This window comes from Symphalangus syndactylus, chromosome 6 (assembly GCF_028878055.3).
Source record: "Symphalangus syndactylus isolate Jambi chromosome 6, NHGRI_mSymSyn1-v2.1_pri, whole genome shotgun sequence".
In the NCBI taxonomy this organism is placed as follows: domain Eukaryota; kingdom Metazoa; phylum Chordata; class Mammalia; order Primates; family Hylobatidae; genus Symphalangus; species Symphalangus syndactylus.
The window spans coordinates 141,070,220-141,084,059 of NC_072428.2; the positions used below are offsets into that span (position 1 = coordinate 141,070,220).

A 13,840-nucleotide genomic window follows, 5' to 3' on the forward strand; every position below is an offset into this window, starting at 1 on the left:
CGTAATATCTGCATACAGTAGAGAGGGTTGGCTGCAGGAGAGCCTGGAGTCAGCGGGGACATTGAAGACGTCTTTACAATGAATGTAAAAATTAGGCGAGCAGGTCAGAGGTACTGCAGAGATAAGAACAGTTTCAACTTTGTGGATTAGGAAGTAAATAGGAAAGAGATTGGGAATGTCAGGGAACAGGGATTGAATGGGCTTGTGTGATGTAAGAATAAAGGGGGAATGCTGCAATCAATCTGTTAAACTTCAGCTACTACAAGGCTGTCCAAAAAAGTACCTTTGGTGTGTAACTAGAGTAGCTTCCAGTGTCATTTGGCGGAGAGGAGGGGTGAGTGGTGTGGATCATGCTGAGGAAGAATGACAAGAGGTTTTTGATTCATCAGCTGTGCCTCCCAAACTTTGGACAGGTGTCATTCTATCATATCCCCATACAACCTACACAGTTATTTAAATTGACTTAAACCCCCAAGTCTTCTCTTAGGCAACAATTCCATGAAATCATAGGTTTTGCTGTTCCAGTTATATTTTTCCATGATATACAAAAATGTCGCTATGAAAAAGTTCATCCTTGAACCGCCTGAAAGCATCTTGCATCCCACTGTGGTCCTCATGCCCCCTGCTTTGGGAAAACTGGTGTGTGAGAACAAGCAGAGTCAGCATGAAGGGCTAGGGCACCCGGGAAAAGCACGCAGACATTGCTAGGAGGGGCCGGTGTCTTCTCAAGGGGTGAAAGGGAAGAGACATCGATTTAACGAGCAGCCCTAGTAACCGCAACACAAAGACATTTGCTATAATTGGAATCTGAGAAACCAGGCTTTAGGGAATGAAAATCTAAACCAGTGTTTTTAAAACTGTAAACTGTGACCCACTCATGGGTCATGAAATCAATTATGAGTCAAGTACTGTAAAATAATAGTTTACTTTAAAATGAAATGTAATAGAGGGCTGAGTGCAGTGGTCCATGTCTGTGGTCCCAGCTATGTGGGAGGGTGAGGCAGGAGGACGGCTGGAACCCAGGAGTTTTAACCCAGGGCAACATACTGAGACCCCTGTCTCTTAAAAAAACAGAAAGAAAGGGGAAAAATCAGGTATGTGAGAGAGGGCCAGGATTTTTTCTTTTTCTTTTTCCTTTTTATGATCACAGACTAGATAATAAAGAAATAGAGTGTACATCTTCTGATGCCTGTTGCCTGAAAGACATAGTCATTCCTATGGGATATGAGTTAAAGGAATGTTCTTGCCACTAAATGTGCTCAAATTTCCCTTCACCCGAAGAGCAAGTAGCCAGTGTCTGTACTAAGTTAGGCCTGAGGGAAGGAATGATTATTTTATTTTATTTTGAGACAGAGTCTCATTCTGTTGCCCAGATTGGAGTGCAGTGGTGTCATCTTGGCTCACTGCAACCTCCACCTCCCAGGTTCAAACGATTCTCCTGCCTCAGCCTCCTGAGTAGCTGGGATTACAGGTGCCTACCACCACACCTGGCTAATTTGTGTATGTTTAGCAGAGACGGAGTTTCACCATGTTGTCCAGGCTGGTCTCGAACTCTTGATCTCAAGTGATCTGCCCACCTTGGCCTCCCAAAGTGCTGGGATTACAGGTGTGAACCACTGTGCCTGGCCAAGACTGCATTTTTAAGTTGCAAGTAATATGGTGAAAAATTAGTGTGTACCAACTTTTGTCATGTTGGTTGTGCTTGATATGGTTTGGATCTGTGTCCCCACCCAAATCTCATGCCCAGTTGTAATCTCCAGTGTTGGATGTGGGGCTGGTAGGAGGTGATTGGGTCATGAGGGCGGTTTCTCATGAATGGTTTAGCACCATCCCCTCAGTGCTGTCCTCGTGATAGTGAGTGAATTTTCACGAGAGCTGGTTGTTCAAAAGCATGCAGCACCTCCCCTCCTTCTTGCTCCTGCTCCGCCACGTGAGGTATGTGCAGCCCCTTCACCTTCTGCCATGATTATAATTTTACTGAAGCCTCCAGAGAAGCCAAGTGGATCCCAGCATAATGCTTCCCGTACAGCCCGTGGAACTGTGAGCCAATTAAACCTCTTTTCTTTATAAATTACCCAGTCTCAGGTATTTATAGCAATGAGAGAATGGACTCACACAGTGCTTTTTAAAGGGATATGCAGATATCTAATTCTACCTATCTGGAGGAAATGTCCTCCCCACCCCCCCCAGCACACATCCCCGTAGGGGAGTGGCAAAGCGTAATGACTAGTTGGTATTTCTATTTTTTTTTAAACAACAAAAATTAAAAAAAAAAATTAGCCGGACATGGTGGCACGCGCCTGTAGTCCCAGCTAGCTACTCAGGAGCCTGAGGCGGGAGGATTGCCTGGGAGGTGGAGGCTGCACTGAGCCATGATCACATCACTGCACTCCAGCCTGAGTGATAGAGTGAGACCCTGTCTAAAAAAAAAAAGTTTAAAAGAAAAATGGTAATGGTTGACTATTTTCCTGCTGAGAAGTGGGCCTGGTGATAGTGAAACCCAGTCTCAAAAAAAAAAAAAAATTTAGAAGAAAAATGGTAATGGTTGATTTTTCTGCTGAGAAGTGGGCAATTAAGCAAACTTTACCTCTAGGGAATGGTTTGCATGTTAAGATTGGAACCAGAGCAGGGGAAGGGGTTATGGCCCTAAATCCTACCAAACTCAGCAGTTCCTGTCGCTGTGTTCCTAAAGATCTGTGGATGACAGTAATGCTTCACAACAGTGACATACGCTGGCTGACACGCTACACTAGCAGTTTGAAAACTGGCCAGAGGACTCCTGAGGGTCCGTGAACCTTTTCAGGGTGTCTACAGGTGGAAACTTTTTGTGCCAACACTAAGGCGTCATTTGCTTTTTACTCACCATTGCTTTTCCCCATCAATGTCAGCACCGTGGCAAATTCTGGTGCCTTAATTCATATCGACAAGGCAGTGGCAAACTGTGACAACCTCCTACTCCAGGGGAGAAGGCCAATGTCACTTAAGAAGGTCTTTGATAATGCCATACATTTATTCATTTTATTAAATCTCAACTCTTGAGTATGTGTCTTTTTAATATTCTGTGTGATGAAATGAGAGGTGCACATAAAACATTTCCATTGCAAATTATGATGATGTTCTTGAGGAAAACATGCGCAATTGAGCTGCTTTTAAAACCCTGAAAAATTGTAGTTATTTGGACCTGGGTATTTGGTAGACAGTTTTTTTCAAAATGAATAAACTGAGCCTGTCACTGCAAGGAAAACAACCGACATATTTGTTGTCAATGATAAAGTTTGAGTTTTCAAGCAAAAATTAGAATTTTGGAAACCTTGTGTCTGCCACAATGAGCTTGACAATTTCCCCATACTTAGAGATTTCTCTGGGGAGATCACTGGTGTTATTAAGAAATGCTTTTTAGTTATTGTGTAACAAAATGTGTTCCTATTTGGAAGATCTGCATTAGTCAGTGATCCAATAGTTTCCAAATGACTAATGCATGGTATTATAAAATCACGCATGGGTGAAAGATCCATTCGAAATACAAGATAGGGCTGGGCACGGTGGCTCATGTCTGTAATCCCAGCACTTTGGGAGGCCAAGGTGGGCAGATCACTTGAGGTCAGCAGTCTGAGACCAGCCTGGCCAACACAGTGAAACCCATCTGTACTAAAAATACAAAAATTAGCTGGGCTTGGTGGCGGGTGCCTGTAATCCCAGCTATTCGGGAGGCTGAGGTGGGAGAATCTCTTGAGCCCGGGAGGTGGAGGTTGCAGTGAGCTGAGATTGTGCCGCTGCACTTCAGCCTAGGCAACAGAGCGAGACTCCACCTAAAAACAAACAAAAACCCAAAAATGCAAGATAGATGGACAGATTCTAACATAATAGACTCTAGTAAGTAGGCTCCGAAAAGTTCAATGATATGGTATCAGATTACACATTGCAGCTAACCTTCAAGAAACTACCACTTGTCCTCTGGGTTCATCCATGTTGTCACAGATGACATCATGCTAAGTGAAATAAGCCAAGCACAGAAAGACAAATACTGCATGAGCTCACTTGTATATTATAAACAGTGAAACTCATAAAGGCAGCGAGGAGAATGGAGGTTCCAGAGACTGGGGGTGAGGGTGGATGGGGAAAGGCGGGAGGTTGGCCAAAGTGTACAAAGTTTCAGTTTCATGGGAGAAATAAGTTCTGATGGATTGCACAATACTGTGACTACAGTTAATAATAAAAACTGCTAAGTGTAGATTTTAAGTGTTCTCACCACAAAGAAATGATAGGTATGTGAGGTGACAGATACGTTAATTAGCTTGGTTTAATCATTCTGTATTGTATACACATATCATAGCATCACAGTATACCCCATAATTATATATGATTGTTATTTAGCAGTTAAATATTTAAAAAAGCCTACCACTTGTCAAGAAGGCTATCCACAGTTATCTGAAGAGGTAACCAATACACTCCTCTCTTTTTTTCCAACTGCCTGTGTGAGGCTCGATTTTCTTCATGTACTTCAACCAAAACAACATATGGCAACAGACTGGGTGCTGAAGCAGATCTGAGAATCCCACCAAATTCTTCTAACCCAGACATTAAAAAGCTTTGCAGCAATAGAAAAGGAGTTCTTTTTCATAAAGATGTATTTATGCTAATATGTAATGAGTTTATTATTGATCTTTTCAGATAAATTAATATTTAAAAACAGTTTTAATTTATAATATGGTAAATTATTTTTCTTTCTTTTTTTGTTTTGCTAATCTTCTCTGTATCATTCCAGTTTTAGTATATGTGCTGTCAAAGCAGGCACATAATACGGTAAATATTAGTAGATGGAACCCATATCCAAAAAAGCCCATTGGGTCTCTCTTTTTTCTTTTTTGAGATGGGGTCACCCAGGCTAGAGTGCAATGGCATGATCAGGGCTCACTGAAATCTCTTCATCCCCAGGCTCAAGTGGTCCTCCTCATGAGTGGCTGGGACTACAGATGTGAGCCACCACACCTGGCTAGTTTTTTTTGTAGAGGTGGGGTTTCGCCATGTTGTCCAGGCTGGTCCTGAACTCCTGGGCTCAAGTGATCCACCCGCCTCAGCCTCCCAGAGTGTTAGGATTACAGATGTGAGCCACCACACCTGGCTTGTTCGGGTCTCAATAATTATGAGTACACAGGGGTCCTGAGACCAACTGATTTGATAACTACTGAACTGCCGTACAGCAAGACCTCAAGCTCAGAAATAACTCAGGCGCTAATAAAAGTTAAAGGAAATATCCCTTTCCTCCTTTTCTCTGAACTTAATGTCCTAGAATTGTGTTAGGTAGGCACTTCTTTCCATTTTTATTGAAATGGAAATCTCACTTTGATTATTAACAGAAAAAACTTTAATCATCATAGTAGAGCCTAGTATAGCTATAATCCAAATTTCTACTACCTTTTATAAACCAAGAGGTCCTGTTCCCTTTGTCTTAACCGCATCATTAGTAGTGGTTTCAATGTGAAAAAATTATCATTAAATTTGCTTGTTAAAAAAATACATTAGCTTTTTGCCTAAATACTTGCAGCAAGCCATCCCTCGGCCTGCCTTCTGTGCTGCAGTCTTCTTGCACCCCAGACACAATCACAGCATTACAAGCTTCCCCTCTTAACTCATACAGCTGATGTTAGTCATTTCAGTTTTTTCCCTATGCCGATCAAGATTACCACTCTCAAATGCACCTTGCCCCCAAACCGTTCCTCCCACTGTCCATATAGTTATGAATTCTTTTGCTATGTCAATATTCAAGGTTTTGACTTATTATGACTATGAAAATACTACTGACACCTGAGCCAAACCATATAGTATACTATAATTAACCTTCCTTTTTGGCATTTTTCTCCTGTGCTTTTACTACGCTCAGTCTGATATTGGAGAAAGTGCCAGAAACAGTAAATAGAGACAAAGTAGAGGAGGAGGAGAAATGTCAAAGTAGCTCAGGATATGCTGGGTTTTTTTTTTTTTTTTTGAGACAGAATCTCACTCTATGGCTCAGGCTGGGGTGCAGTGGTGTGATCTCGGCTTGCTGCAACCTCCACCTCCTGGATTCAAGCTAGTCTCATGCCCCAGCTTCCCAAGTAACTGGGACTACAGGCGTGTGCCACCACGCCTGGCTAATTTTTGTATTTTTAGTAGATACGGGGTTTCGCCATGTTGGCCAGGCTGGTCTCGAAATCCTGGCCCCAAGTAATCCGCCCACCTTGGCCTCTCAAAGTTCTGGGATTACAGGCGTGAGCTACCATGCCCAGCTGGGATATGTTGTTGTTGTTGAATTCACTCTTGAAAATGAAATATTCGCAAATTTAACCTGAGGAGAGGGACTCAAGTTATAAGTATTACTCAGGAAATATGTGAACAAGTCATTATATTTTTATTTTTTTACTTGTTATTTCTTGGGTATTCTTTCAGAAAGAAACAGCAATAGTTTTGTATTCTTGAAGGACACCAAATCAGAGAAATGAAAGAGTACGCCATCTCTGGACAGCCCTGCACTGCCATTCAAAGGTATTCGGCCCAAAAGTACTCTGTGAGGCATTGCTTTTTCCATTTTCCTCTTCAAAATAGCCTATTAGATACGAGGTGATCGCCCCTAAGAATTGTGAGCCCTCCTTAATCTCTCTGCTGCTGGACCCTAACACAGCCCACGCAGAATCACCTGTGTGCAAAGTAGCACCCTGAGCAAGAAGCCCACAGCTGCTTGGTAGCTTGGCAGCCTCTCTAGGACTAACACTAAGTTTCCAAGGGTAGTTTAGCAATGGTAAGGAGTATGGATTCTGGACATACTACCTGGGCTTAACCCAGGTAGTTATGGGCCAGCCATACACAAGTTCAGTTCATTCTCACAACAGTCACGCAAAGAAGATATTATTATCTCCATTTTGCAAGTTAAGAACCAAGTTAAGAACAAGTAAAAAAATAAAAATATAATGACTTGTTCACATATTTCCTGAGTAATACTTATAATTTGAGTCCCTCTCCTCAGGTTAAAAAGAAAAAAGAGAGACCCAATGGGCTTTTTTGGATATGGGTTCCATCTACTAATATTTACCATATTATGTGCCTGCTTTGACAGCACATATACTAAAACTGGAATGATACAGAGAAGATTAGCAAAACAAAAAAAGAAAGAAAAATAATTTACCATATTATAAATTAAAACTGTTTTTAATAAACTTAACAATTTATTAAATTGCTCCAGGACTGGCTACATAATTTGCCAGATCCAGAGCAAAAAGAAAATGAGAGGTCCCTTGTTCAAAAATTGGGAATTTCCAGACTCTGACAATACAGCATTAAATCAAGGATGGGACTCATCTAAACACAGGGCTGTGTGTGCTGTGAAACATCTGTGAAGCTGCTCGTGCCTCCGTTTCCTCATCTGTAAAATGGGATCGTAGCAGCACCTACCTCATAGAGTAGTAAGGAATATGTGAGTTAATTACACAGAAAGCACTTATAAGAGTGCCAGCACTTAGTAAGAGCTCAGTAAATTATTGTCACACCCCACATAGCCTACACTTTGAGTCAGGCCATCTCAAACATACTACCCAAATCTGGTGAAAATTCATTTAGTTATTTCTCTGTGACATGGTAAAAGTCAAACAGGCAAACTTAATTTATAAATTTCATTAACAGCAATACAGCTGTTTGAAACTCCAGAATTTTTATCAGTAAACAAAAACTCAGTCTAATTTTTTTAAATCTGAAACCTGAGTAGCACTATATTGTGCTTTATTGTAGTTTTTAAAAATTATAAGTACATAATCATTTATCATAGCCATTGATAACTATAAATTTGTTACCTAATGAATGAGTCAAGAAAAACTGGAAATAACCAACAATTTTAAAAGGATGACAATACAAACTACGCTTCACGACAATAAGAGAACCCAGAATTTGGCCGGGCACAGTGGCTCAAGCCTGTGATCCCAGCACTTTGGGAGGTTGAGGTTGGGCGAATCACCTGAGGTCAGGAGTTCAAGACAAGCCTGGCCAACATAAAATACAAACATTAGCTGCACATGGTGGTGGGCAGCTGTAATCCCAGCTACTCAGGAGGCTGAGGCAGAAGAATCGCTTGAATCCAGGGGGTGGAGGTTACAGTGAGCCAAGACTGCGCCACTGCCCTCAAGCCTGGGCAACAGAGCAAGACTGCATCTCAAAACAACAACAACGACAAACCCCAGGATTTATTCCATATGCAAATATCTTAATCCAACAATACATTTAGCTAAACACAAACCTTTGAAGGATGGAATCCATTTATTAGGATGTAGGTAGAGGTATGCCGATGTCTTAGGTAGCATGTGTAAATAAATCAAAAATGTGTTTTCTCTTTTGATGTTGTTGCTTCCTGATTTAAGAATGAAAGGTAACTTGATTGTATTGGATCAGTAGTTTGATTCAAGTAACATCGTGGAATTCAAAAGTGCAAAGGTAAAATCTCAAAAGCATATTTAGGCCAGGCTCGGTGGCTCAAGCCTGTAATTCCAGCACTTTGGGAGGCCAAAGCAGGTGGATCACTTGAGGTCAGGAGTTCGAGACCAGCCTGGCCAACATGGTGAAACTCCGTCTCTATTAAAAATACAAAAATTAGCTGGGCATGGTGGCAGGCACCTGGAATCCCAGTTGGTCAGGAGGCTGAGACAGGAGGATGGCTTGAACCTGGGAGGCGGAGGTTGCAGTGAGCTGAGATTGCACCACTGCACTCCAGCCTGGGTGACACAGTGAGACTCCGTCTCAAAAAAAAAAAGGGGGGGGGTGGTGGGGCATTCATCAGCTGTTAACTGATTTTAATTAAGATTTTGGAGAATATTCTCAAAGTCAAATCACGTGACCAGAGTGTATATAAAATGAAGACGGCAAACAGTGCCTGTGGAAGAAGACATAGGTTGGGCTCAAAGCTTGTACCTTTCCTCTCTCAACAGTTCTGGCTCTGAGTCCCAGCTATGCCACTGACTCATGCTTGACTGTTCTGTGTGTCAGTCTCTAAGCCTCGTGCCAATATCTACTGTGTGCCTGGTATAGGTCTTGGCTCAGGCTAGGTGGCAATAAATGCTGTTCTTGGTTTGGGGGTGGGGAGTGCCATTTGGTAAAGTGAAAAGAACGTGGATTCCAAAGGTAGGTCTCAATTTGAATCCTATCTCTATCATTTACTAGTCATACAATCTCCAGTAGATTTTATTTTTCTAAACCTTGGTTCTTAACTTGCAAAATGGAGATAATAATATCTTCTTTGCGTGACTGTTGTGAGAATGAACTGAACTTGTGTATGGCTGGCCCATAACAGACATCAACAAGTGGGTTTGAATCCAAGCCCCTACCTTCATAGTCTAGACACCAGGCAGAAGAGACTAACTGCATTGGGCTGTGAGGATGAGACAGAAAAGCAGCTCCATCTACTTTGAGAAGTTAAATGCTTGTTTTTATTTGTAAAGTAAGACACATACACAATATTGTGTTTAAAGAATGATGGAGGCCGGGCGCAGCGGCTCATGCCGATAATCCCAGCACTTTGGGAGGCCAAGGTGGGTGGATCACTTGAGGTCAGGAGTTTGGGACCAGCCTGGCTAACACAGTGAAACCCCATCTAAAAATACAAAATTTAGTCGGGTGTGGTGGCGCACACATGTAGTCCCAGCTACTGGAGAGGCTGAGGCAGGAGAATGGCGTGAACCTAGTAGGCGGAGATTGCAGTGAGCAGAGATTGTACCACTGTATTCCAGCCTGGCGACAGAGCAAGAGTCTGTCTCAAAAATAAATAAATAAATAAATAAATAAATGAGAACAATGGGGCTGGGCGCAGTGGCTCATGCCTGTAATCCCAGCACTTTGGGAGGCCGAGGCGGGCGGATCACGAGGTCAGGAGTTTGAGACCAGCCTGACCAATATGGTGAAACCCCCGTCTCTACTAAAAATATAAAATTAGCTGGGCGTGGTGGCAGGTGCCTATAATCCCAGCTACTCAGGAGGCTGAGGCAGAAGAATTGCTTGAACCTGGGAGGCAGAGGTTGCAGTAAGCCAAGATCATGCCATTGCACTCCAGCCTGGGTGACAGAGCAAGACTGTCTCAAAAAAAAAAAAAAAAAAAAAAAAAAAAGGAAAAATGTATTCCACAAATCCCAGAGCACCTATAAAGTAAGAGTTGTTTTATGCATTTGCCAAATCCATTGAAAATTAAGACTGAAAATGACATTTTCAAAAATTATTTGCCACCAAAGTGCCTGATCTAATTCAGTATTGGGGTGCGAACACACGCTGAAACAGTACAAAATAGGCTTATCCCAAGCACATTAATGAAGAACATGTTATAAGATAATTTTAGGACGGGTGCGGTGGCTCACACTTGTAATCCCAGCACTTTGGGAGGCCGAGGTGGGTGGATCACGAGGTCAGGAGATCGAGACCACGGTGAAACCCCGTCTCTACTAAAAATACAAAAAAAAAAAAAAAAAAAAAATTAGCCAGGCGTGGTGGCGGGCGCCTGTGGTCCCAGCTACTCGGAGAGGCTGAGGCAGGAGAATGGCGTGAACCCGGCAGGCAGAGCTTGCAGTGAGCCGAGATTGCGCCACTGCACTCCAGCCTCTGGGCGACAGAGCGAGACTCCGTCTCAAAAAAAAAAAAAAAAAAGATAATTTTAAACTAACCTACAGCTCTATCACTAAGCATCTAGCAGAACACATTGTAAGCATTCTATCAGGTTATTTCTGGTGTAGACAAATGAAAAGCCAGTTTCTATTATTTGACTGGTGCCCATTTGTATTAAAGGACTAAGATGGAAATGAGGTAAAGAATTTGCTAATTACTGATGATGATGATCTGCTGAGTCAACTCAGAATGTGATTCAGTAAGACTGGAGGGGATGGGAATGAAATGTAATGGATGGGTACAGTATTGCTGGTACTGTGTTGAGCTGCAGGAAGATTTTGCTGACTTTCTTGAGAAGTGAGGGGAATCTGGTGCCTGAGCAATCAACCACGATTCATAGTAACTTGTTACAGTGCTGTTTGAACAGAAATAAAATTTGACCTTTTTCTATGCACCCAAGCCACTCAACAAAATATATTTGTAAATACAATTCCATCTTCTGACATTGGATCTAGGTGGTTTATTTAAAAATCTGTGTCTTTATGATTTTGTTTTGCACAGACTTAAAAAAATAATTTGTGTTTGTTTTATCCGGGCCATAGATTCCTGCTCTACTGCTCTGCCTCCTGCTTCTGTTTCTCAGAAAAATAGAAAATTGACTTTGCTTTGTTCAGGGGAGTCCATGGCATGTACACCGCTCCCATTTAAGTCAGGTTAACAGGGTAAATGCTGACGATGCTCTGAGTCTACTGGTTCTAAAAGCCCTTTGTATTTGCTTTACCACCTTATAAAAAGGCACGGATCAGTATTTGTGTTGACCTTGAGGCTTTTCTTCTCACACCACGCAGATATCTTAACACGGGGGTTTGCATATGGTGACCGGGCAGACAGATGCGTGCAAAACTAATGTGTAGACTAAACGCAATATACAGTTAATGCCTGGTGGAAAATAGAATTTTCCTTTAATTGCCCATTTGTAAGATTGAATAAGTAGACAGGCAGAGTGTAAACACAGTCCCATCTATAGACACGTGTCTTGGGAACAGAAAGGATCACACATTCTTAAGCTAAGACAAAGGCTTTAGTCTGAAGATAATGTCCTTGATTATTTCAGCATGGAGCGCTATAGATGGCCTCTTGGAGGCTGCACTAGAAAAAATTCTGAATGGATTAAGTATATATTTTCCCACTAGCTGTGTCTGAAACACATCACCCATGGCTCATGAAAAATTATTTCTCTGCCAGGTGTGGTAGCGCATGCCTATATTCCCAGCTACTCAGGAGGCCGAGGCGGGAGGATTGCTTGAGGCTGGGAGTTCGAGGTTACAGTGAGCTATGATCATGCCACTGTACTCCAGCCTGGGTGACAGAGTGAGACCCTGTCTCAAAAAAAAAAAAAAAAATTATTTCCACAATTCATCCCTACATTCTGGAAAAGAATAAACCATATTAATACCACATCCCAATGCTAGTATTAGATCTGAGTAGTGAACACATAGACTGGTATTCAGAGATTCCCCAAATCAATCTTTAATTGTTAGACATAATAAAAGTGAAAGGGCAGATTCAAGTCCAGGAACGTGGACAGATCTTAAGAAGGAAAATCTCCTTTCTTTCAATCTCCCAGCTCCTCAAACCGGCAGCTGAGTCTTGGGCAGGCAAATGACTCAGAAACTTTTATGGCCTCCCTGGTACTGAAGTACTATATACTTAGTTTCTTAAAATAATCTGATTTATAGTGAGCCATTCTACTGAAATTGCACGATTTTTATCCAAATAGCAATACAATCTCTATCCAATGGCTTTTGATATATAATAAATGCTCTCCAGGCTATATGTAACATTTGTTGTTTACTATATTAGACCCAGTAGTTTGCTTTATAATTTGAATTGTATAAAGCAATACTTACACTGTGTGTCTACTAGATTTTATGAAAATAAGACTTTAAAAAATGACATTCCTCCAACAATGAAACCATGTAAATTGAAGACAGGTACCTGATTATACTATTAAGTGAAAAGCTAAGTTGCTGAACAGTCTCTAGCAGGGTCTACATCTGTTATCTGTCCATTTCTATATTTGTATATAAAGGAACAACAAAAGTTGGACAAAAATGTGACACCGGAATCCATTTGTCTCAAAGTGGCGGAATTCCAGGAAGTTTTAATTTTCTTTTTTATGTTTTTCCTTTTACAATCATAGGAATGTCCTTTTTAAAAAGTTTGAGTTGTGGTGTAACACGCATAGCATAGTTTGCTATCTTAACCATTTTTCAGTAGACAGTCAGTAGTATTAAGTATGTTCACACTGTGCTGTAACCAATCTCCAGAACTTCTTCATCTCAGAGGAATGTTGTTTTTAAAAGAGAGAACCAAATACTTCTCCAGATGTATGTGATTTGAAAAATCAAATGCAAAGTAAGTAATGGCTTAATCAGACTGAACCACCATAATTGAATAGCCTGACCAATTCGTGAAAGAACTAGCCATGGGCCTTTCACTGTCTTTTTTTGTTTTTGTTTTTTTTGAGACGGAGTCTTGCTCTGTCGCCCAGGCTGGAGTGCAGTGGTGCAATCTTGGCTCACTGCAACCTCCGCCTCCTGGGTTCAAGCAATTCTCCTGCCTCAGCCTTCTGAGTAGCTGGGACTACAGGCACATGCCACCGCACCCGGCTAATTTGTGTGTTTTTGGTAGAGACAGGGTTTCACCATATTGGTCACGCTAGTCTTGAACTCCCCACCTCATATGATCCACCCCCAACCTTGGCCTCCCAAAGGGCTTTTGATTCAGCACGTGAAGAGGAAATTACGGGCAGAGCTGTAGAAATTGTATAAGAATTTCATCTGTGTAGTTCCTTAGAAAGCTTTTCATTGAACCACCTGTTTCAATTTTCATTTTTTAAAAAAATAAAATATACCTCTGTCTGTAATCACGCCACGATGAGCAGCTGACATTCTTATTCAGGTCTTAGAATAATAATGCTTTAGAGTCCTGCACGAAGCCTCCAAAAGAGTGGAAAAAATACACAACCCTTCGAAACAGGTTTACTCAAGCACGGTGAGAGAGGCTGGGCGGTCATTGATTAACAGGGCATGCGTTCCTTCTCAAAGAGATGGCAAAGGAAGCTTGTTCTAAACTTTTCCACCATTTCAATGGCTACTTTCTCCTGAGTCATTAAGGGAACACTGGTATTAGGTTTTGTGTCACAGTTGTACCAAGGATACCTTGCCAACTA

At 41.7% G+C, this 13,840-nt stretch overlaps 1 protein-coding gene across 17 annotated transcripts in view; it reads right to left on the reverse strand.

Moving 5' to 3' along the window:
* PRKAG2 (protein kinase AMP-activated non-catalytic subunit gamma 2) overlaps positions 1–13,840 on the reverse strand; it is a 327,100-nt gene that overhangs the window by 93,398 nt on the left and 219,862 nt on the right. Inside the window, exon 5 of one of the 17 annotated variants that reach the window (XM_055284601.2) lies at positions 2,381–2,389. The exons of the other annotated variants lie outside the window; for them this stretch is intronic. Within the exon in view, the coding sequence (XP_055140576.1) occupies positions 2,381–2,389 (9 nt within the window). The remainder of the gene's footprint in view (positions 1–2,380; positions 2,390–13,840) is intronic. 17 annotated transcript variants of the gene reach the window in all.